The following is a 27,050-nucleotide window of genomic DNA, read 5'->3' as shown; positions in this document are numbered from 1 at the left end:
AGTCATTTCTAGATGTACATAATTGTATACTTTCTTACAGATTCAATGAGATGGGTGCCATAAACATAATCATGAAACCTTTAATATTTTTCTATGGGAAGACATTACCAATATAGTGGAACATAGATTATAAGGATAAAGCTTACTACTTCATGATCCCCTAAAGAAGTTTCTTGGAGAATATCAAAGTCACAAATCGGCATGAAGGCAACTGGGTTACTTCCCAAAGTAATGCCGTCTGTTTGTCAAAAATGCGTAACCAAACTTAACAAATATGTTATTATTAAAACATTCAATCCCCTAGGGTTGGTTGTCACACAGTAACTTTAAATCTTCATTTCGAATGCTGATAATAGTAGAAGTTAATAATGTGGAATAAATCTTTCGCGTAGCAGATGTATCAATATTTTTACTGTAAACGTTTTCAAGACAAAACAGTCAACTCAAACATGCCTGGACATAAAAAGGTGTACCCAAGTACCTCTTTTTGATAAAACTGTTCTGCAATTTTAAAATTTTCTACCAAAAAAATATTGCCGAGGGCAGAATTGCAAATTAATGCTTTAAAAAGATCAATATTTTATCTTTCTGTTGAATTAATACTTCTGCAAATTAAAAATCAAAATGTACTGTTTGAAAGTTTACAAATATATCGAAGCTCCTTATTAGAATTAGAGAATAAACACGTAAACAAAATGCAAAAACAATCCCTAAATTATGCACCTACTTTTAACTTTTAAAGGCCAAATAATCAGATGTAAACAATTCAAATATACCAACTTGGTCAGTTTTACCTCCTCTAATAAAGAGATTCGTTTTTATTGTTTAATTTCGACTGAATATCAACCTGCGAAAGGGACAGTGAATATAGTTGTTTTGTGGATTTATGGCCACATCAATTCTTCTTATACATGGCAGAAGGTCACATATATAAACTTTATGAAAATTAGATTATGTTAAATGACTATTACTCTAGATGCGTCTGCGTCGAGGAGCAAAAACAGTGTAACAAAAATACCGAACTCCAAGGCAAATTCAAAAAGAGGACGGTCATAAAAAATGCAAAAATCACATGCTATCTATCAACGGAACAAGTGAATACCATCTGTCATATTCCCGACTTGGTACAGGAATTTTCTGAAGAAAATGGTTGGTTAAACCTGGTTTTATATAGCTAGCTAAACCCACCACTTGTATGTCAGTTTTGTATAGCTCTGTTATATTGACAAAATTTGGCGAACAACACAAACAAATATAATAAGGTTTATTTATTATACTTCACGTAAAAATGCAATATTTTGATTGGCTTATACGAGGGTGTTAATTTACTCTATTCTATGGTAAATTCTCTATTACCCTTCACGGAGACGCTTGATCAAGTGTGCGCTTTATTAAATACGGATGGATGTTATGTACAAGACGTCATATTTTATTACTTTGAATTTGAAATTTAATCGACAGTAATAACATAATATTCAGAATAATAAATTAAATAACACATATCTGAGAGGGTGATCGAGCAGATTGTTACCCCTCGAAAAGACATTGTCAACCTTGGCTTCGCCTCAGTTGACAATGTTTTCTCGAGGTAACAATCTGCTCTATCACCCTCTCAGCTATGTGTTATTTATATAGTAACAATAATTGGGATCCTGCAGCCAAAACTGTGTAAACATACATCACTTACAACATAACTGACAAAATTCAAACAAACATATAAATAAATCAAATAAAGATGCAAAGTTGAAAATGAGCATTTCAATCACCCAGATGCAGGCGGGACTTGATTATATATCATTAAAAAATATTATTATTATATAATCATGTTTGCGGGCGCCCAAGCTTCCCCTTACCTGGGATAGTGATGAAACTGCACGCAATTAAGAACAAACTATAAAAATCAGTTGAAAAGCTTAACTCGTCAGATCGATACAAAGCACAAAAACAACTAATATCAACACTAAAGAATGATTAATATGTTGATTAAAATGTCATTTGCATTGTTGTAATTGTCTGATCTATAGCTGTTCATTCTTTTTGCTTAGTCTGCTCCTAAGTTCAACGACACTTGAATAAAAAAAATAGGGCGGTAGTAGTCACAAGAATTCCACAAAAGAGCAAGACCAGGTGCTTCGACAGGGTAAGCGTCTCCTGCTATGCATGCACATACCATCATGCAAATCCACACAAGGTTTAAGTATCACAATCGGGTAAAGGTTACAATTAGCAAAATTACAGATCATACGACTATACTGGTATCTTAAAATCTAAGACAGCGAAAACATGTCGTCGGTGTGCTGAGACACCGAATACTTCGTATCGGTAAACACATTTGCAATGGAGACCGTAAGACTAATGTAGTGTTAATTTCAGTCGTTCTTCCTCATAACTCTGTTGGAGCATTTTTGTGTGAAAGGCGTACGTCCTAGTGTTAATCAAGTCCGTACAGTGTTAAAATGTATGTGTGGTTTAATATGTATCCACCAAACTCAAGAAATATGCTGTCGATCAAGAAGTCCATCATTTTGATGATATCGTCTTCGGTGTATTTGTTGTGGGAATCAATGTGGTTCTTCACAAAGTATGATTTTTCACTGCGTTTCCTTTTTTTGTAGAAAACGCTCTGTTTAATGAGACGATGAAGTTATTACTTCATATAATTAGTTGAGAGTTGCAAGCATAGAAAAATCAAAGGTATTTGTGAAGTTTTGGTAATCAGTACAAAGATGGGAGATTTCTATTTTACTGTAAATTCCAAGTTCTCTAGTGAGACATTCCAAAGAATAATTTTACATGTAACTGCAATACTGTTTGAGGCTTTGTCTGCTGGAACAACAACATATTTGCCGTGAAGAGAGAATAAAACATCCAAACATTGGGCTTCTTAAAAGGATTACAAACCCGTGTAATCATTTCTGGATTAGTCCTCAACTGAATTCATCAGTATCATGAAGTTCTCACAGTTGATGGGCTGGGGATTTAGATATGGTAGGCCTTTGAGTAGCAACTAAGTCCTTCATTGTTGACTATGCTTAGGTCTCCTATTATAACATGTTCAGCCGTATTATATTTGTAAATGGATGATGCATAAAATGAATCGGGAGGTAAGAGTTATTACATACCTGAGGGTAAATATCAACAATATTCGTTCATTCACTATTGAGATGATCGAATATGCAGGTGAAAAGAGATTTGTTTAGTCACAGCTGAATTGAGCATTTGTTATCAAATTGTTACAGTAAACAAAGTAAACAAATATCTCATAGCAAAATAATACACAGCCGTGTGCGAATATTTGTTTTGATGATGAAAGATTAGAGTTGTTTATCTTATCTGGAGTTTATGGGATTCCAGTTGGTATTCCAGACAACGTCATGTCCTTGATGAACGTTTTATACTAGGCGACGTCCGAGCTAAAAATGTTTTCTTGTATTCTGAAAACATGTTTACTCAACAAGGCAAATTGACAAAATATAAACAAGCATTAACATCGACCAATTGGTAGTAAAAATGAAGTTGATACTAATTGACAATCAACAAGTTAAAGAATAGAAAATGCTATGACCAAAAGAAAATCGACGGAAAAAAACAAGTCTACAAAAAACTAAACAAAATATAAATATTGATCTTCCGATATAGAAATAATGCTTTCTATCGTTCTAATATTGGACACTGTATTTCGGACCGATTCTATCCCCGAAATTGTGTTAGATCAATTTTGAAATAGATAAATCATACATCGTTCAATTCCTGATTAATATTATTCCACAAATATGTTATCTTCAGTCACGTTCTTATCACCCGTAGCGAACACGAAAGTTCTATCTCTTTTATTGCTTCGTCTTTTCCCTTTCAAAAAGTTGTCACTTGACTGCGTTAGTTCATTCCGTGTGCATAATTTTTTGAATTAATGTATATGACCCCGGCAACCTGTACATATTAAAGAAGGTTTGCCTCTTCGTCTAGTCTACAGTATGCAAACGTAGCGCATGGTAGCCTTTTTGCATTAAAGAGCTTCAATGATTACAAATACTGTGAGAAAATCACGCCAGATCTCAATATTTTGTAAAACAATGTCGCTGAAGATGTTGGGTTTTGATGAGGATAAAGCTTTCGTTCTAGTCACAAGGGTTTTGTTTGTGAATAAAAGATACATATTTGTCGGGTAAAATTAATAAAGAATCGAGGATATATGCTTGAAAAGGAATTACAACGATTTCCAGACAAAATCTTACCGCTCCAAGTCTGGGCTGCCAAATACCATTCATGTTTTCTATATGGGCTGTTCTTTGACAATTTACGACCCATACAATCTATAAAAAGCCTGTCATTCGTCATGACAACCTAGGACTATTTTGCGTTATACTTTGAATAAGTGTCTAGTGTCTAACGTTTTTTATTGCAAAAAGTTAAATGAAAATACTCTTTTTGATTTCCTTAAAAATGCAATATACCTTTTGTAAAATCCAATTCTTCATTTGATCCATACAACAGGGCATCACACGTTTTTGATAAAATATCGCCTTTCTCTACAGATAACTGTAAATTTCCTACTTGAAACACTGAAATGATAGAAGAACAAATATAATGAAAATTTGAATGGTCAAGTTATGAGTCATAAGCTTATTTCAACATGACCAAACAGCTAATTATTTCAACAACCAAATAAAGTCTTGAAAAAATAATATTCGAATATAATTAAACAACACACTAACCATTGCCAGCTATAGACTTAACATTTACTGAATGTAGACCGGGTACTCTTTTTCTCTCTTCTTCTTTAAAAGCCTGTAAATGTAATAGCAAACATTTTTCATTCCAAGTTTACTTTTCATGTTTATGACAATGACAAAATCACATGACTGAATTTTGATGATGCCGAAATAAAAGAATCTTATCACCTATCTCCAAAATTGCTCAATAAATGAGTTACAAAGAAAATGGTTTGTTTTCTAAAATATCACGTAGATGACATATATGGTTATTCTGTTCAGAATTGTTGCGTATTTTTAAATAACATGTTGAAAATGTTATTATCCGAAAATTGTAGACCTTAATCAAGGAAACAGATTTCAAGGAACATTTTTGTTTGTCTTTTTGAGTAAAAACATCCACACATTCATTTCTTTAACATATTTTGACATTGAAATTTGAAAATTGAAACAAGCTTTGAATTAGATAGTGTTTTAAAAATATTGCTGGTTTGTAAGTGTTTCTTGCGTTATTGTACATGATATTAGATAAAACTAAACTATCACTATTTAATTGCAAACAAATCCAATTCACGAAAATCATAAATTAATCCAAAAAATTCGGCAAAATGACAGAGAAACCACATTTTGAGTATTTTTTTCTCTAAAACAAGCAAGTTCACCTAAGTTTAATTTCACACATTTCCACAGATATCATTTTAATAAACCAAATTACAAAAATATAAAAAAAATTGTTAAACTGTGTCAAATTATCTTTTGCATACCTGTATAACCTTTGAATCCTTTTCGTAAACCACAAAATATACATAAGACAATGTAGTTTTCTGTTTGTTACTGGCAAACTGTTCTACTATATCAAACATATACTTTGCAACAAGATGACATGGGTAGTGAAGATTGCCTGTTCCAAGAGCTGGGAAAGCAATAGATCTATACCCATCTTTTTCAGCAGCAACAAGACAGTTATTAACAAATTTGTAGATTTGCTGTAAACATATGAAAATATCGAATATGAAAGTATGTACTGTAAAACTACTGCGACCATAAAAAAGCTCAAAGAGTTGTTGTAGAAAACTTACAAGAGCTGAAATGTAGTAATTCTATGATTGTTTACTATTCAACAATCTGTGGACAGCAGATTTGAAAGTAGAAGAATTTATAATGCTATTCTTAAGAACTTCCATGTTATATTTATGTCATACCACAACCACATTGTCAGCTGAGTTATTGGTCAAAACAAACGAACACCAATCGATTTGCGAGTATCTGAAGTTTGTTTCTTATTATAGAAATAGGTGTGAGTGTAACCCTTTTAACGATTTCTTAATTTTTTTCAAAATATGATATATGAATGTCCACAATATTCATACATGTATTCAAAAGATTATACAATAGGATGGAAAGTAAAATAACAAAAAATACCGAACTCCAAGGAAAATCCAAAACGGAAAGTCCCTTATCAAGTGGCAAATAAAGGCAACAGTAGTATACCGGTGTTCAATAGTCAAAAATAGATTTAACTGAAACAAATCAGGGTCACAAACCAAAACCGAGGGAACACATCAACTATAAGAGGAAAACAACGGAACAACATCAACACTGAACTGCTACAAAAACAAACGCCAAAATACACAGGACTATTTGATAACAACTGCCATATTCCTGACTTGGTACAGGACATTTTAAAAAAAGTGGTGGGTTGAACCTGGTTTTATGGCTAGCCAAACCTACAGCTTATATAGCAATGTTAAAAATACCGCTAAAATAAATAATATAATTGTACATTGCAACATGTAAACCACAGAATAACAACGGACACCTCCCATTTACATCACAATTGAATTATGAACTGCACGTCAAACGAATGTATCAACGCCACAAAAAGTGACGTCACAGGTAAATTTCTATAAATAGATTATAAAATTGGGATTAAGTTTGTAATGGCGTTATTTTATGTATTTTCTAATCATTATAAGAATATAAATATAGAATTGTGTTAGTAATGGTGTAATTATTTGTATTTTCTAACAGGTTTTTCTTCTAAATCAAAACTGTAAAAACAAATAAATCCTGTGCATATAGTAGCTCTAAGCTATAAATCATATAAATGAACTAGCTGATTAATTATCTTAACTTTTACATACAAAATCGAAATGAAAACAACTGTCATATTCCTTGCTTGGGACAAGCAGTTCCTCATGTATTTCCTCATGAGTGTCCTCATGTCATCAAATAGTGTCTTTGGTGACATGATGACACTCTTTTCAATGATGGATAACGATATGTTGGCTCTATTCCAATAGGTTTAAACTCTCGGTCTTGGACGATGTTGTCCTCTTTTTTTTTTTTTTTAGCTCTTCAATGTTTGTATTATGTTTTTGATTATCACTTATGTTGGCGTCAAGCATCCCAAAGAGACATTTATTGTCGAAGTATGCATCTGGTGCAATAAAAATATCAATAAATTGCATAAAGGAACGAATCAATTACAAAGAAAACCAACGGACAGCCACTTTCTTTTACTTTGGATGGAAAAATTCTGCTCTACTATTTCCTTTAAATCATATTTTTGTGTGTTCTGATTTTAGATTTTAATTTCAGAACTAATGACCTAAGGGTACGATGTATTAATTTATGCATAATATAATGCACATAACAAACTTCAAAGCAAAAGTACAACAACTTAATTGTCGTTCTTCGTGATGACGTGACGTCAAAGTAAGAACTTTGAATACGGAGCAAAAGCTCACACTTTAGTGAAAGTTCATAGCACCAGAATGTCTTTGAATCGCAAAATCTTTCTTATAACATGTGTTTACAACTACAATGATTATTTCTCCATGGTTGTTATTCTCGGATCCAAAGGTAAAGAAATAATCATCTATTAGTCTTCTTACCTTGTCATTGTCTTTAACTTTTTCCTGTTCATTCCAAGCATTTAAGGATGTTAAGTAGAGAACTTTACAACACCCAATATGAGATGAAAGCTTAACACAAGCCATTTCACCTTCCTGAACACCTTTAGGGTATTTTTTCGTTATATCCTGCTGAATATCTACACCTAAGCTATGTAGAAGCGACAAGCCTGCACCTCCGGATTTTTCTAAAAAATAAGTTCTTTGGACCTGCTGCCACTAGAATATCAACCTATAAGAAAATGAATAAATACATAGACAATATTTTTCGAATAACAAATTCGATATTCTTTCAATTAATGAAAATTAATAAACACGAAAATAAATGGATCCAGAGTATTCTGTTGTCTATATAACAACTTTCTTTTCCAATTTTCAATCCGCTTTCAATTTATGACATCCTAATTGTTATTTATCATAATGAGAATTCGTTTCGTGTGTTTTTGGTCTTTCTGTCTTGTGTATAAATTCGTCTTATCAATTGCTAGGACATAAAAGAAACCAATGGGAAATTGAAAATCAAAAAGAAAAACGTCGAAAAGACAACAAAACAATCTATCTACCCGATATAAACAATTAAAAAATGATCAACACAAACATTGCTAAAGATATGGGAAATATCATGTGATCTGGAGCTTAAATGATATTTACGTCGTATTTTAAAAAAATGGTATAGACAAACACATTAATTCGAGGTGAACACAGACAACATCATAACCAAAAGACGATAAACAAACACAAGTCCACAAAACACTATAAACAAAACAAAAAATCGAAGAAAACGAACCGCTTGCAAAATGGCGGCTTATACTTGGAATTAGCATTTCTTTCTAAACTAAAGCACGGTTAGTACAATTCCGATGAGTAGTCGCATTCGGTGATGCAAATTGAAGTAAATAGGACTGAATTTTAGAATCGACAACTTATGTCTCCCCAAGGATGCTCCAGACCAAAGGATTTGAAAATCTAAAATATCATACAAAGCTGAAGATCTGATACAACTCAGATAACCAAATTACGGACAATGATTCAGAGTTAAGCATGCGGGAGATACATTCCTTAATTATAAGTGATCTTCCAAATTTTGTAACATCAAGTTTCAATGACGCAATGAAGGAGGTTATATATAAAACTGTGATCGTCCTTGTATATGTTCTATGTTTTAAATGTAGCAAATGTAAATTTACTGAATGACTGCAGGCATAACATTATAAACATCAGTCATATAGCATAGAATCATTTTAATTATTCTTGACTTTATCTATACGGGAAAAACATAGAGCTAAATGAAATAAATTATTGTCGTTTCTAGGACAGGAAAAATATAAATTGAGTAAATCACGAATCGTGTTTAGCTTTTAGACTAATATATGATATGATATATAAATAGTATATATATCGTGAATTATATGTCTAATTTTTTGAGATAACAGATTTTTTTCTTTTTCAAAAAATTTAACGTTCATGGGGAGATATTATATGTACTTATCCATTTGCCACTCCTATCCTTCCCCCAAAAAATAAAGAAATTACAAAAAAGACAAAGATAACAAAAAAAATTGCTAAAAGGAAATATACACCACATAAAAAAACACAAAATGTCTCTTCTAATGAAAATAATCCCCTTACACCCTGGTCCAGAAGAAAATAATGAAACCTTTCTTTGACACATTCGAGTTATAAACTTTGGTTTATACAAAAGCATCTTACAACAGACACCAAGTATTGTGAATATTGCAGATAAGCAAAAACTCAATTTCAAATTACAAGCTAGATTAAGATTTGATTTTTGTCTGATTAAGGAACCAACCTAGCAACTGCATTTTTATTATATTCTAACAGTGTTCTAGATCTTAAAAATTCTTAATATGAATACCATATTCTTCCCGAGCAAATTCATGCTATTGAAAAATAGAAACACGTTCGACCATCTACTAGATATTATACAAAAAAAGATAATATCGATAAACTCATCATAGAGTAGTAGTAGTTATTAGTTATAGCTAGAAATTTGCAGAAATTTTAGTACCCAAATTTAGAGAATGCATGTGGGCAGATAATCTCACAATAAGAATGAATTATTAAAAAGAATCTTTTATGCTCGAGACTGAGTGTTCTACAGTAAAAAAAAAAAAACTGTGACTCCTTCCTTTCTCTATTCATTCATCTATTATTTTTCTAAGATTGTACAATAAAAAACTATCGATGCAATATTGAGCATTATCACTTCACAATAACATGTCAGAGTAATTTGCACATAATAATGTGAGAAATTTGGATGGAAACATTTCGAAATGCGACCAAGCATAAGTTTCCCTCAATTCTTCGCCATCTGTGGTCATAATAAACAATAAACATTGCTTTTTCCTTTCTACTATATCTATCTGCCCTTTGACATTAGGAATTGCAAAAACGCCACAAATCACAAGATAAATACAAAATAGCAATATGTGTGATCCACCTTCCCTAAACTCGGTTATTTCTTGTATTTGGTATGCAGAAATAATCATTTTTAAGTATAAAAATCAAAGTTTAAACTACAACTATATTCAGTACTTTATTTTTTAAAATTTTTCTTTTTAATCCCCTGCTTTCAGCCTTAAATCAATAATAATAATAATAATAATAATAATAATCTACTTATTGCGAATCCAATGAAAGTTTTCCACAGAGTCATCTCTATCTGGTCAAGGTATTTCAACTTTTGTAAGTTCACCTGTCCTATTGAATAATACAGTAGCTATTGTTCTCTGTGTAGTTTATTCACTGGGACCTCGCAATTTTTTCTAAGAGAAATCTATCACTCATTGATTAATTTACATGAACAAAAAATTGAACTCTCAATGATAAAAATACATGTACCAATACTAAATAAGGACACACAAAACTATATGTGATGTTGATTTATTCAATATCTAATAATTTAGTAGGCTTTTGGAATGTATTAGGGAAAGTTGTCTGCATTGGCAATTTGCAATATTAGCCATAATAAACTGAACTACTTTATTTGCAATATTCACCAATTATTACTAAATTGTCTACAGCTTCTCATAATTTTGTTCCAAAGTTTTGATTTTCAATTTTTTCAACAACTATGATTATAAACAGAAAATTTAAGTTTTTGACGTTAAATTTTGCTATGTTCCTAAGGAAATTTGTGACTTTCAAATTATTTTTTTTTGTGTTGGACCAAAAAAACTTGGAAGTGACAATGCTAATATTTACTCTTATTATCCATTTAGAATGTCCTACATTTATGCTATATGTTACATCATAATCAAGCTTAGAGGTTTGTGAAAAAATGTCAAAATAAATAAACCAAGTCCTTTCAGACATTAATTTAAAGAAATAAATTATAGCATATTTATTATAAATGAAATAAAGGATCACCACTTATAACTTGTATTTGTTTTATACAAAGTTTGACTTTTTCAACAGAAGTTTGATGTTAAAAATTTTAGTGATAATTTCTAAGTGAAGATAACTCTATGTCATTTTGTTAAACTTGTGCTTGTTAGCTGGCGACAAAAGATAACATATTCATAAGTTTGTAAGGATTAAATGTTGAAGCAGTACACATATTCAGATTAATTGTTGATTTGCACTTTGTGGATTTACTAAAACATTTTTTTCACAAATACCTGCGGAGTATAGTAACTTGAAACCCTACATATTTAGCTTCAGTGATTCTGATGAACATTTCAGTGGAACATAATTAGGATTTAAATGATAAAGTGAAAAGTTTGATGTATAGTCTTAGTGACATGCGTTCAAAACTCAATGATACCGGAATAGTTATTATAAAGTTAATAAATGTGTTTGCTATACTGCTTTTATATTCATATATTTACTTTTATTAGACTATTAATTAAAGGTTATTATCAATGAAAGCATATGGGACAAAAACATATGAGACAATATCCTATTCAACAATACTATAAAAAATCACATTACTCTGTTGAAAAATGTATAACAAATGGCTTCCACAATTCCTAACTTCATAAGAAATGTAAAATTCATCATTATAATGGCAAAACTTCTATAAAGTTTTTGAAGATTGGAAACACTTAAAAGAACTCTATTTTCAATGCCAACAAACCAATCTTTTATCCATCACTGCATTTACCCCTATTTATTTAATGCAATCCAGCTGAAAGAAATACAAATAGAACAAAAAATATGTAAATATGTAAACCAACTAATTTTGCAAGCAATGTTGTGGTGTTGTGTCTTTTATTAAAAGAGTAAAAATAAATTGTTGTAAAAATGTTAAATACAGCAAGAAAATTAGAAATCTATTAAAATACATAGCTGAGAAGTCAACGTAAAAGGAATAAGTTAACATGAATAACTATCTGTGAAAATAAGTTGGTTTACAGTATTTAAAAAAAAGAAACAAAAAACACACATTATAATAACACACATAACTGGGGCATATATTGAAATGATTTCTGCCCTGTTGGCTTAATGATTAATTTCCATTCTTTTTTAATACTCACTATTGACATCCTTTCATGAAAATAAAAAAAAAAACAATAACAATAATATTGAATAAATACAAATGAGTAAAATTAGTATTTTCATTTATTACTTATGGAAGATGATTTTTTTACTCAGGTAAATTAATCAATGAGTGATAGATTTCTCTTAGAAGAAATTTAAAGGTCCCAGTGAATTAACTACACAGAGAACAATAGCTGTTGTATTTATTCAATAGGACAGGTGATCTTACAAAAGTTTAAATACCTTGACCATATAGAGATGACTCTGTGGAAACCTTTCATTGGGTTCGCAATAACAATCCAAATTATGAAAGAATACTATTTAAATGAGGACCTCATCATTACCTGTTGTGTTCCAATATTACCAACTACAACTGACACGGATATATTTTTCAACTGATAATAAGTAGGCTGACATGTCCATTCTGAAAATATAACTATCTTTGTTAATGGTTTGAGGTCGGCTTGTAAGACAACTATTCTGCTTTTATAAATAAAACGTTCACCACTGACTGTGAGAACGTAAACTCTTCAAAAAATCCAATTGAGTTCATAAGCGATATACTTTTCTGTATTTGATATGTTTCGTGATGCATCGAAAGAAAACGAAAACATGTAAAATCACATAGGTAGGCAAATCACATCATTGTGAGAGGAAGTGATAATGCATGGTTTACATTAATTTGTTTTATCAAAAAATAAACATAAAATCCTTGTTTTTTGGTCTATGGTGGATAGTTGTTTCCTGGCAGTTGTTGTCTTATGTCATCCCAATGTTTGTGATTTGGAGAATTCAGGCAGATCTTTGATAGTCAATATCTAATTTATTTCCATTCTATTTTAGACTTCATTCAGAGCTTGAGCTTTCCAAGAGACAGGGTCTTGCATAATAAACCATGTTAACCTGTATATTTTTTTTAATTTATGTTGTCGTTGGGTTTCTGTCAGATTAAAGTGCATCCCACATTTACTTTAATTATATTCAATAGATAAGTGCCAGGTTAAGAATCGGTTTACTGAATCCTACCTGGAAGCGACTCGCAATTAGGATTCAGTTGTAACATCTCTTCCCTTTCAAAAGCCTGAAAATAAAAGCAACAATAATAAGCATATGTTTCGCAGTAGAAGTAATTTTTTAATGTCGTTATCAGATAAAAAATATGTGTAATATACTTTTAAAAATGTGACTAGTATCAACATACTAAAACAACTTTATTACGACAGTAAATATAATTATACCAGGTTGACCAATTTGCAAATACCCATTCACTCAGACACTCAATTGTTCCAACAAATGTTTTTACTCTTCTATCAACAATAAATACAAATATGAGAGTAACGTGTACAGCATTTTGGTGTACATTTGGAATAGCAGCACGACTACGTTTCATTAAGTATACAAACACTGTGATGTAATTTAGCGCAGCAAAAGGAAAATCTGATCTCCAGCTATTTCTAGCTAAATCATAAGCACCCTTATTTTTTGTTTGAAAAATCGACATTGTACTACTCCAAGAATGTCATATCGAAATTGCAAGAAAAAAATCAACGGATTTTTTTTCTATGTGAATTTGTATTGGTAAGAAAATTGTAAACGGCTTTTTATTACGAATAACTGTATATTTTCTCAAAAACTTTATTGTATTCAGCACTCATTTTCAATAGGGACATCATTAAAGGCCTACATATTAAGTAGTATGTTGCAAAAACTGCTTTTCCCGTTTGAAAGTTATATTAAATTCTGGAAAGGTATTAAAACTTAAATGCTTGTGTTCACACCCGGTGTCGCTTCTTTTGAAGTTCATGCCATTCCCTCAGTTTGTGTTTGCTTCCTTGATTTCCCTTTTTCTAAGCGATTTACGAGATTTGAATATCAGTAAACTACATGTACTGCCGCCTCAATTTACATTAAAGCATGCACATGTAAAACTGAAGTATTTAAAATAGTAAGTCATTAAGGTAAATCGGACTTTGCATATCAATGGTGCACATCAAAATTGACCTTGAGTCAAAGTCTTAAGAAATATCAAGGGAAATCTTTTTTGAGGTGTATGCCCTCAAAAGTAGGTACAGAATTTTCATAACAATGAACAGATTTCATGTGTTTATAGTACACGTACTCATCAAGCAATTATATGTCAAATATCAACACAATTGATTAACTTATGGAGGAGAAAACTGATGAATATTTTCTCAAGATAATTCCTTTTAAATGATTTTTTTTTAGCCATTTCCGTTTACTATTTTCCTTTACTGCAATAAAATAAAAACAAAGCAAACGTATCTGCATTGTCAATATTATGTACAAATACATGTTCAATCATTTTAATTTGTTCGAGGAAACTTTTTTAAATACTAGCTTATTATGAGCGAGTTCAATTTTTTAAAATATGGAAAACATTCAAATTTTACTAAAACCTGTATATAAAAAACGATACAGTCATAACAAAATTGAATTTATATATACAAATGAAGTACTAAAAACACTTACTCCAATAGTATCGTTGTCATAACAGAGTAATCTGATATCTTTTAGAGACGTTTTACTGAGATCAAACTGATGAACACAGTCGTACATTGTCTTTGCAACAATATCTCGGGGATAGTTGAAATTTCCTGTTCCTAACGCGGGAAATACAATAGACGTGTATGTCGATGCTCTTTGTAAACAACTGGTGACACATTTTGATAAAACCTTTAAAGAAAAGAAATACAAGAAAGTCGTTATTACAAAAAAAATCGTTGTGATCACTTATTGACAATAAACAAAAACACTTACTACAGTTTTTACTTTTTTAATGAATCAGTTTTTAAATCACTGATTATAGCCAAAAACGAAAAAAAAAAAATACTGATACATGTTAACACTTATGCCGTTAAAAATCTAGACCCACCGAGACTTAAAGCATACCAGAATATTATTTGTACATGTTTCGCGAAATACAATTGATTTCACCCTTTTTTACTACAAACATTATTTGTAGGGATTGCATTTAAGTTTTTGAAATCGTATAATACATTATATTTTCACTTTATTGTTTTTATTTGAAACAAAATATTTTCAATCAACCATTTCCGAACTAGCTTGTTTAGTTATTATTCTATGAAAGACACTCAGCAAAGATACAAGGCTTATAATTTGGTACGCCAGATGTATTAACGATTTAGTTGTTATCACTTACTTTCTCAAAACCAGGCTTCCAATTAAAAAGAGCAGCTAGATACAGTTCTGTGCATTGTAGTTTGTATCCTTTAGCAACAGCAATATCACCATGTTGAATTCCACCTGTGTATTTGTTCTTTATTTCGGCTAAAAGTTCGCTTCCAGCAACTTTTACTATACTTTTGCCTACTGGTCCTGATAAATCTAAATCTCCGTTTGAAGAACAAACTATAACATCTGCCTAAAATCAAAATCCTTTGTTTCTTGTAATTTCAACTATTACAAATTGAACTAAAACGTTGCAATCGAAAATTAGCACTGTGATTGAATTGCATCCTACGCTTGACTATTAAACAAGCTGTGTTAAACTTTCTTTATAAATTTAAAATTTTCCATTACACATGGAACGTTCGCATTGAATGTTTAAGTTAAAACTGATAAAAATTCCTTTTATATTGCAAAATTACTCTAAAATGATGACATTTGAAATAATCACACAATTTGTAGTACGGACGATTATAGTACAACGTTTGAGAAGTTTTATTGTAAGAGGAACTTAAAATAGTGTTGTAACTAGCCTTTTGTTTTCCAAGATCTTCTTTTTTAATCAGATGCACTGTAGTTCCATTGCTGAAAACCACTGGACCTTTTTTTGACATCGGTTTATCTACTGTTTTTTTCTCTTCCGATTTTTTCTTTTCCGATCTTTTTCTGTCTTTAATTATATGAAAATATAAACAATTTAAATTTAATACCTCTGCCATGAAGTATATAAAAATGGAGAGAACTAATAAGTTTTTGTCACACTTTAAATGTAATTATCATAACGATATTACAGCCAAAACAAAAAATTCTGATCTTGAATCTATTTTTTTTTATGTGTAAATGCAGTTCAAATAATGTTCTCCATTATGAGACACTATACGAAATAAAACTGGCATTATGGCCCCTTTCAGAGAAAATTACTTGTGAGTTTTATATATAGCTCTATATCTAGGATTGGTTTCTGTCTTGTTATTTTTCTGCACGTGTATACGATCAGATTAATTGACACAAAGTATTGTACATTTGATGAACGAGAAGCTGAGATTATCCCAATCGGTGGTAAATCAAACCCAAATTTTAGGTTTCAGCAATCAATGATCAAAATAGAACATTGGATATTCCTTTAATACCTATTAATTTCATAATAAAAAATACGGGTTTACTCATCTTTATATATTCAAAAAGAGAGGCGAAAGAATACCAAAGGAACATTTAAACTCATAGGTCGAAAATAAACTGACATCGCCATGGCACCCGTCGAGTTGCTCAAGTTAATACAAACTGTTTTACGTTATATGTTTCTCAAAACAATTTTTAAACCCATAATAAATTACACTTGATTTTAAAACAGAAATAGTGAAAAATGTTACTTTAAAACGTTCACTAATTTTGGTTTAACATTTTACAAAAAAAATAGACAAGAAACCCCTCTTTTTCATCTGATATCTAAAGTATTTAATACCGTTTCGTTTCATGTCTTCAAATGCTTGGCGCATAGTGTATTCATCGTCTGTTTCTTTCAGCTTTGAGTTACTATTACGACTCTGTGAGCTATTTGTTAAATTGACTGCTACAACAGTTCTTGAGTCCTCATTTATCGGACTTAAAAAAGCACCGACTGTGTCAGGATCTTTAAACAGTAAATGCAAACCTGTTTTCGATACTTTGTAAAGTTCCTTTTGTATTTTACTTAGTTCGATGTCAATGTCTAATTTTGCAGTTTTTATTCCATCTTTATTGCCTTGTACTTTGATTGACTGCTCTTCAAATTTTATTTTAAGTATATTATCACTGTACTTAACCTCTAATTCTTTTAACCAGTCCTTGCAATGAAGCTTGAGAAATCTAAATTGGGATTCATCTGTTACTTTTATTGTATCTTCATCGGTTGCATGTTCTTTGATGAAGTCTTGAATCTCTGTAATGATATCTTCGCTCACATCATAAGTAGACGTAACAATAATTTTAATATCTTCAGAATCATCGATGGTGCAAACATCATTAAATAAATCATACAAAGCTGTACATTTTGCTTCCCAATCACTAAGTTGGAGAACGTGTTTATTTGAATCATCAAGTTGAATAGTACGTTCAACAACATGTTTCCTTAAGATGTCTTCAATTACGTTTTCATTTTCTTTTTCTGATGTACAAACAACTATCTCGTTGTGTTTAACATCAAATGTGGCAGATATATCAATATCGCTTAACTTTTTTTCAGCTGAATTTGCAACAACTGTATTTTGTAGCAATTCACAACAATGGTTTGAAAGATTTTTCATTGTCCAAATGTAGTAACTGTTTTTCTCTGTATATATTGTGTGTTTTGCCCTTTCAATGTCTTCTAATATGCCTCTAAAAGTAATGACCCCATTCACTTGGTCCACCTCATACTTGAAGTCAAATGCAATGTCATTGAGTTTTTCCAATTTGTTCTCTTTCAATAAAAGCTTTACTTCCGTCGGTTTAAGCATGACAGAACCTGATGTCAGTTTCTTTTCCCTGTTTATTGTCTCTTTTATATCCTGTAATCTATTATATACTTGATTGTAAAAGCTTTCAACGATATCACATTTGCCAATAAATATGATTGTCATCGAGACAGACTCTTTGGGAATGATAATTTTCAAATCCTCTGGCTTGTGCGCCTCTTTTGATTCATTGACATACCTTACAAACAATTCTTTTGTGTCCTCGGGAATGTGGAGCTCCCGTTTTTTAACATTGTTGACAATACAGTCTTCCCATGCCTTCTGTATGTTTTTTGTCCACTGTTTGACTTTTTGTCGTATGTCTTTCTCTTTAGAATTCAGGGTACATTCAATAACTATTTCGTCTTTTAATATCAAACGAGCATGATGCTTTTCCAATAGCTCATTGCATACCGATGTAATATCAGTTATATATGATATCATATGTGGATCATCGAAACACGGTTTAAATGGCACAGGAATGGAGACTGTATGTAGACTTTGATCCCAGAATGTGCCATGGCTACAGTTGTATAAGACCGATGTTGTGATACGGTTTCCGTCTATCATTGTCTTTGGAAATTTTACAAATTCATCAAGATCTGAAATATATGTCGTGTTAATTTCAATTAATTTAAAATCGTAATTAAAATCTTTTTTCGAACTTATGATGTTTTAATCAAAGATTCATTGAGAGAGGCAAAACTAATCCTTATATCAAAGCTTTTTAGACTCCGTATTGCTTAGAAAACATATAAAAGCTAAATTGATGAGTACTGTACTGAAACATTTCTAACATAGCTTTTTGTGTCAATAAGAATCAAGCTATTGTATATCCCCTAAATGAAAAAAGCTCATTGTTTTGAATTTTCTATTGGATAGTAATCATTATATCTAAACATTTCAACTAGTTGAATTAAATCAAAATTCAAGGAGTAACGCGTTAAACTTCTATTCCTTATGAATAAGAAATGCCATTTATCATGTTACATTTACATGCCCAATTAAGAAAAACAAATTCTTCTATCTTAAACAATAAAACACAACCTTGTTCGTTCTTAAACTTTACTGAATACAATCCTTGTTCTGTCTTGCGCATTCTTGAAATAACTAGATTCTTTGTGAGTATGTAGGTTTTGAGCGAATTCTCTGACAATGGCTCGTCATCAAAACTGATAATCGCACTCCTTGGAGGATCCAATTCCTCAAATACGAGAGAACATTTCTTTATTTTCCTCGATTCACAGGCTTTTGTAAATGCATTTATGTCTGCAATAAGACAGTAAAAAAATAATAAAACTAAAACAAACCTTTTTTGTCAGTTCGTGCTTGTGTCTTCAAATTGGTTTTTACACATTTCTTACATTATGTTTGACATAATGTGTTTTGGAGGAAAACAGGAATATATTTAAATGAGGAGCATCATTTACAATACTTGAAAAGTTTGAATTAATATACTTTAACATATATTGCAACTGCAAGGGAATTTATTATTCTTACAAAAATTACATCATTTTTTTTTCTTTCAATTAAAACATTTTTATTGATGAAAGAAAAATGATAAAAGGAAAAAAAGTGAAAAATCTGTGTAAAATACTTAGCACTACGAATGACATACTACTTTAGATATTAAAGTCATATGGAACGAGTTTCTTGTAATTTCAATGTTATCGGAATAATTGAACAGACGCATGCACATATACTTAACTAAGTCGTGTATGCACGTCTTTTTATTATATTAATAACGAATCTAAAACGTTTTATCGACAAATGATATTTCATTCAGTGATTGTTGATCGCAAGCTTATTAACTTTCAAGTTAGTTGCCGAGGTTTACCGGATCGTGACGTTGATAAACAATCAACACAGTGCACGTGGGGCACGTGACAAATAAGTTAATTTATAGAGACATGATATTTTTGTTAATCTTTCCATGCGTTCCCATGTAAATCTAAGTTTTCCCTTTGCAGTTGCGCTCTGAAGTGGCCGAAGTTCTAACAAGAGGTCTCGTAGTTAAGGTCACTCCTTACGGGAAAATATCGGCTAATAAGAGCACGGGAAGACAATACGTCAATAGAAGTACATTTATGAAGATATTGATAATATAAAGGATTTGCTTTTACAAGAAAGTTCACGTACACATGCTTTATATATAAACTTAGCCATTCAAGTATATTTAACCCATTTCTCTGACGTCAGTCTATTGTTCTTACTGTAGATTATTTTTCAAGAATCCACTGACCACAGTATTAACTTAAGAGAACTTATATTATAACTTTAAACTTTTAACTTACGATCTTTTATCCTTTCAAAAACGAGTGGCATGTGTAGGATTCGAACCCGCGCGTATTTTCTTCATAATCAATAGAGTCTTCAGTCTATGCATGATACCACTAGACCACGATGGCTGACATCAATCTTTATATGAATAGTACTCTTAAAGCGCTTAATTGTCAATACATGTCATTTAACTGTATTTCTGTCTCATTGATAATTCGCTTTTGTAATCTAATGAAATATATATATCTTGGTTTGTTCATGTTTATTGAATTTGTTTTATTTTGGGTGTTATTTTTTCTTTTTAAGAAATGGGTTAAAAGTACTTCTTTGACAGTAAAAACAGAAACAAAATCATCACCATTATATGAAAATGAAATATATAATAAATCTAAATGTTCTAAGATTAAAACAATATTTTGGTCTAGAAAAAAATTACAATGAAAAAAATTCATTCCGGATACAAGGTTCGAACTTTGCACTATTAATATCACCGTTATGACATTCGTTGCCAACGACTAGACGATCACGGCTATGAACAGCTTGATGGTAAATTGATGTAATCAACATATTAATTCATTGTACATCCGTAGTAAGAGTAATTCTGATGGGGATTCAGAATGCGTACCACAGATAAAACTAGTTTATTGACCGGTGAACGATATATGCCAAATGTAATAACGTCAAAATAATCTTAACTTAATGAAACAGAAACAGTTTAAACAACATTTAAATATAATTGTTCAATTTAAATTGTAAGCACATAATTTTAATACTTTAGGAAAGCAACATGAATTTGGGCATTATGAAATGGCAGATTTATTGCATCAACGCTATTGATATTTATTTGACTAAGAATTTTTTTTTTTATCTTTATTATTTTGACTAAGAATTGCTTAACGGTGTTTAGTCTTTATTATACCAAATTATGTTGCTAAATATTATATATATAAATTTTGAAGGTTCCAAATTTTGGTAATTACAATTTTTTAACTTTTCAAAACAAGATAAATAAATTCTGTATATTAATATATGTCTTTTTGAATAAATCAAATATACCAAAATCTATTCAATTTAAATAATTTGTAATGATTAAACATTAAATGATATATGTATATACAAAAATAAAATCTGGTGTTAAAAAGGGGAGCTAACACCCCATTTAAGTTATCTTAAACTTATGTCAAATGTCTAAATATAGATGCGAACCGTGTGGATATAATCATTTCCAGCTATTATAGAATAAAAAAGACAAAATACGAAACTATTTTTATTAAATATCGTTGATTCATTGTCAAAACGTAAAACAGACAGTCGTTTTACTAGAAATGGGTTAAGCTAGAGAATTGATAAGAAGTAGTGGATTCGGAAACGATAATCAACTTGCGACTAAAGTCGCTCGTTGATTATCGTTTACGAATCCACTACTTCTTATCAATTCTCTACTACATAACAACTTCAATTTTCTTTTTTAAAATTGAGGTTTCATATGACTTTAAGAATGAATTTCAACATACATTACTTCAAAGATATACGATACAGAAAATATATCTGATTGAATTTTTTCTTTAAAGTTTGGCCCAAAGTCAATTATAATATGAAATTTCAGAATATGAAAGGAAAAATATACCTTCATAACTTACTTTATATGATATTTCAGTTGCATATTGAATTTAAAAATCATTGAATAATGACAACTTTAAACGGAAAGAAATATATTCTTTGTCTTTACGAGGTGTTCTTAGAATTTGTAGAACTGTAAAATGAAGACTGAGTGATAAAATTTTGTGAAATCCTGGCAAAAAAAAGCCGGAGACAATTTTCTTGACAATACAAATGCGCATAAACATATTCTACCGTTGATTTTTTTTTCTCGCAATTTCTTAATAACAATATTGAAGTAGTACATAGTGGATTGTATAAGAAAAGCAACTGGGTTCGATTCGCTCATGATTAAGCAAGAAATAGAAAACCATGTGTTTTTTATATGGTGGAAATCCTATTTCTCTTTATGGCGCCAAATTCGTCGTGGTGTATTATGTATGCAACATCTTCATACAGCTATTAATGCCGCTTTACATCAGCACACTATGCTACTTAATATGTAACAAATTATTGGTGATAGAACAGAACAGTCTTCATTTGGCATGAATTGTATGCTTCGCATTGGATATCGCGTGATTAAATATACAATATGTTCGTTTTCCTTTGCAAATAATTTCAAATCACGTTCCCGATTTGATGACGTTAAAGATTTTCCAAGAGTTTTGTATGCTTATCATAAGTAATATAAAAATAAAGATGTGGTATGATTGCCAATGAGACAACTATCCACCGAAATTCAAATGAAGTGGATTTAACAATTATAGTCAACCGTACGTACGGCCTTCAACAATGAGGAAAACCCATACCGTATATATATATATATATATATATATATATATATAATCGGCTATAAAAGGCCCCGACATGAAAAATATGTAACAATACAATTGAGAAAACTAACGAAAATAGCACGTTGATTATGGATTCATTATTACCTCCCCTTGCTTCCGTATCATATGCCCTTAAACTGCAACCTTCATCAAAGGAAATTGATTGAAGCATTAACCTTAAATTCAGTATAAAATCTGATATTTCAAATTCCTGATAACCTTTGTGACTTTTCTTGTTATAGTTTTTAAATAATAACTTTCAAGACGTATATCGATGCGTGATCATTTATGAAGCTTATACTTGCAACCTTTAAACTATCGAAGTGGTTGACAACTACTAGGTTTATTTTAGTGACCCTTTTTTAAAACTAATTCTGAAACACTAACCTTGTAAAATCTATGCAACAGGAATACATCTATTTCCTAAGAAATTTACATAATTGGTTATACAGATAATACATTAAAAGACAACTACATGATAGGTCTTACCTTTAATATCTCGGAATTCAACAATATTTTGTTTTGTAATATTTAGATGTTATTATTGTTTATCTGTTAGAAATAAGAACTGTTTTATGGTATTTTTCGCCTTGGTATTGTCTCCGCCTTTTTTGAAAGAATATTAGACAGCAATGCATATTTACGACGTTTGGTTAGTAAGACATAAAATCTTAAGTGGATACTACATATCTTGTCTTATATAGAAAATCACCAAAATAGACAACCAAAAAATCTAAATCAGGAACTCTTAAAAAACAACATCCGCGCTGAGAATAAAACAAAACACTTTGCTTTATATTTCATTTTCAGACGGAGCCTATGATTTTTATGCATATAAATCATATACTTTAATATTACCAAATTTATCATGGAATGCAACGATGGCATGACCAAGATCATCTTCTGTCCTAAAATATTCTTCAGCAATTATGTCTGCTTTAGCACGTCCTTCTAAATACATCCTTATTGTTTCATTACATACATCGTGCGAAATACCAGTCACACACACATACATTTTCGTCTGTGGATAAATATAATCAATTAAGTTCCCAGTTCTTACATGTAACCGTATTCAAAATAAGTTTGTATCTTGGCTGTCCTGTCTATTTTCGCCATTAAAGTTTGTCGTACTCCTATTTTTTTTTGCTTGGGTCTCGAGTGCTCCCGATAAAAGTTTTTCCATCAACACATATTATGCGAACGGAAAATATATCAATCGCTTTAAGTAAATTTACTTTCCTTAACTTTTCTGGCGCAATTATTTGTTTACATTTTACCTGCAAATTTTTTACCAGAAGATGGTACACATCATGTATTGTGTCCGACTTCCTGATTAGATGGAACAGGGTTAGAATTATTTTTAAATCGAAAACTTATCCATTCAGGTTTTAAAAATCCAGAAAACTAAATTCATATTTAACAAGGTGTAGTTTATAATAGTTTATAAAAAATGGTGTTTGCATTTTCGGTCAACTTTTGTCGCATGACCTTATACTTGTTTTTGTTTTAATACAACGCTGAAATTTCTGGTTACAGAACCTGCAAATTTTTTTTTTCTATTTATTGTTTTCATTCTTCTAGAAATAAAATATGGGACACCACTGGTTCCCTTTTGAAAATTCATTACAAATAAATGCGCTCTTGTAACCTATCAATCTTATCTTAATCATCGTCTTAATCGTCGTCGTAGTTTTCCTAATTTATGTTATTCTGTTTCTGATGGAAGTGTACTTAACATTGACTTGTTTTTATTTATTTTTTATCTCTTATCAAATAAGTTATATAAGTACCATTTCATGCCAACAAAACAGAATATCAACATCAAATGCTGACCAAGGTCAAGCTCGAGTATTATCTATACGGCAAATATTAAAAAAAAAGGTTCCACTAAATAATTCTTTAAACAATAAAAGGAAAACAGTAAGTGAAAATAGTCATAATTTATTCGCATATGGTTGTTTAAAAAATATCATGTCGTAAAAAAGCATTTGTTCCTATTAGTAAAGATTTGTTCTTTCTATAAAAATCTTAATTACTTACCTTTTTACATTTTCTTTCTGTAACAGAATTGAACAATTAATTAACAATTACCGATTAATTGTCTTTAAGACCAAAGACTTTAAAACGGGGTTTGCTGCTTTTCCGCTAAGCACGAGCATTAAGAAGTAAGAGCAAAAACTGATCGGCTCCGCGTAAGAATAATGTGTCTGGGTAGGGTGACATGTGTTCTTATGGACTGATACTTATGAATTAGTACTTTAAAAATTCGTCTTAGCATATCAGTCTAGTACAATGCAGGGTTAATTTTCATATTACATTAACATGTTCTCGTTCTGAACATGCATTTAATTTGCCGCTGGACGTTAAACAGCCATCCATCATCATCACCAATACTGGTGGTTGTTTCCTTTCTGATGTTATTATCATTCCTTTAGTCAGCTTTCCTGATTAGTTTGGGGGTAAACTAACTGTTTATGAAATGTTACGTTATTCGATGCACTAAGGTTTGACTACCCCTGGGAGAGATGACCACAACCAGATTTGGCAATCATTGTTTATCAAATTCTCAACTTTGCGATTGATTTTTCCTCACAACTGTTTTGATATGAGCATCACTAATGAGTCTCATGTAGACCCGGCATCCGGTGTACTGAACCCTGGTATATTTACATCCATAAATACTTCATGCCTTAATGTCAGTGAGTTGTAACTCCTTTCGTTTGTTTTTGATGCAGTTCTTTTTACCTCCCACCTATAAATTATTTGAAAACAATGGTAAATTAGGTTCAGAATTAATTCCAGAACTTTTGAAACAACCTTAATTCTAAATATTTCCAATCTAAATATATTGTGCAATCAAAATTGAAAGATAAATGAATGAATACGTAAAATGTTCGTAATATATATGTATATCGTCTTAAAATTGATCAGCTCTTGAATAAAATAGTATTTACCTTCCATGTATGTTGATTTCTTCTCTTCATTATCTTGTTTTGTAGCTTGTGAATGTGGTACAAAAGTTTGTTTCTTTTTCTTGTCATATCTGCCTTCTGCTCCTTGTGGCAATGTCTTTTCTAGTTTTGTTCTAGGTTTTGCATTTTGCTTTTGTTTTGACTGAGAAATTTCTGTTCGCGAATTCTGGCTTCCTATCACATTTTGTTTGCAGTGGTCATTTGACCGATAAGGCCTTTGGTTTGAACCAGCTTGTTCGAATTGATAATTAAATCTTTGCAATCGTACATTGGGACCAAACGGTTGTGGAGGACAACGATATGGAGGATAATATCCTGGGCCTACATGCATTCCTTGTGGCGAAGGATAATATTGTTGGTACGGACCTGGTTGAAATTGCATGGGTTGTTGATACCGGGGATACTGCAGTGATGGTATTATTGGACTGTAAGGGTCATGTCCAAAGTACGCTTCTTGACCTCTTGGAGCATTATGTAGACCATCTGTATGACTCCTGATTCGTTGACGTGGTATATTGCTGTCGTAAAATAAAAATTCTGACCCTTAGGAAACGAAAAGTGTTTGGTGTATGCAGTTTTCCTGTTAGGAAATACTTGATCACTATAGTAATTTATCAAACCAAAAGAAAAAAATATTTAAACAAATGTTCTGTTACAAATGTATCATGTCTCTCATTTTCCCTTTTTCTGTAGTTTATTTTTTTTTTTGCTTGTTTATAGTTTGTTTGTTTGTTTAAGTTTGAATAGTTAGCCCTTCATACACAATAAATGCTAAAAAGCTTTTCTTCATCGTTTATAAGTTTTACGGTCACCATCACGAATTAGTTGATCATTTGAATGTGTTGATGTCTCAATTCAATTGCGACATGTTTTCGCGGTCTTAGATCTGGTCTGTAAATCTACCGATTATATCGTTTACCCGATTATGACATTCTGACTGAGTAAGGCGTTAGAGGTTGTATAGCAGTAGACAATTCCCCTGTCGACGCACCTGGTGTTATATACCTTAAAGATTCCACGACAAGAAAGAGAAAAAGTCACGTATAATGGGAAAAAACATATTGATTTTGCAAAATATTATCTTGCAGCATTTTTACAACTTTTTTAATAAGGAAACTTATGAAACTGCAATAGTGCCCTCTCAATAAAAATATTTGGCAAGATCTGGATAATTCAATGCAATTAATGACAAAATTGTCTTATAAAATTTGTTTTTGAAAATTCTGCTGCACTGCAGTTAGTCCATTTCATATTTAAAAATCATATCTTACCATCCATAAGATTCACCGGTTTCTGGAAACGGTTGTGGCAATTGAGTTGGTACATTATAATTACTACCGTAGGTCTGATGTGTTTCTAGGTCAAATCGATGATGGTAGTCCTGTCCTGTGCGTTGTTTATCTGAATCTAGGTGAGCAACAGGTTTTTGCATTATTATATTTGGAGCTGGTGGCGGATTCCATAGATCAACGGACTCCGATTCTGAAATATTACCTTCGGGATCAACATAATCCTCATCTGAATTGATTAAGTTTTGGTTTTCAGAATCCCTATCCAT

General features: G+C 31.1%; 1 protein-coding gene across 1 annotated transcript; it reads right to left on the bottom strand.

Moving 5' to 3' along the window:
* Positions 1-580: 580 nt before the first annotated feature.
* LOC127733424 (protein mono-ADP-ribosyltransferase PARP14-like) lies at positions 581-27,050 on the bottom strand. The gene is made up of 7 exons (XM_052242788.1): positions 26,987-27,050; positions 24,561-24,577; positions 15,312-15,533; positions 5,477-5,698; positions 4,716-4,788; positions 4,455-4,562; positions 581-588 (listed from the first exon to the last, which is right to left on the bottom strand). Exons 1-7 carry the CDS (start codon positions 27,048-27,050, stop codon positions 581-583), a joined length of 714 nt encoding a protein of 237 aa, XP_052098748.1.

Source organism: Mytilus californianus, unplaced genomic scaffold (genome assembly GCF_021869535.1).
Source record: "Mytilus californianus isolate M0D057914Y unplaced genomic scaffold, xbMytCali1.0.p SCAF_3, whole genome shotgun sequence".
NCBI lineage: Eukaryota > Metazoa > Mollusca > Bivalvia > Mytilida > Mytilidae > Mytilus > Mytilus californianus.
This window is presented reverse-complemented; position numbering and strand designations above follow the sequence as displayed.

Bases quoted from the DNA above. Each gene is read 5' to 3' on its own strand.
- LOC127733424 (XM_052242788.1), bottom strand. From the start codon at position 27,050: ATGGATAGGGATTCTGAAAACCAAAACTTAATCAATTCAGATGAGGAT. The intron at 5,699-15,311 runs GTAAGTGATAAC...ATATGTTTACAG, and splicing joins GGAAGCCTGGTTTTGAGAAA to CAAATCTACAAATTTGTTAA. The intron at 4,563-4,715 runs GTTAGTGTGTTG...CTATCATTTCAG, and splicing joins TAAGTCTATAGCTGGCAATG to TGTTTCAAGTAGGAAATTTA.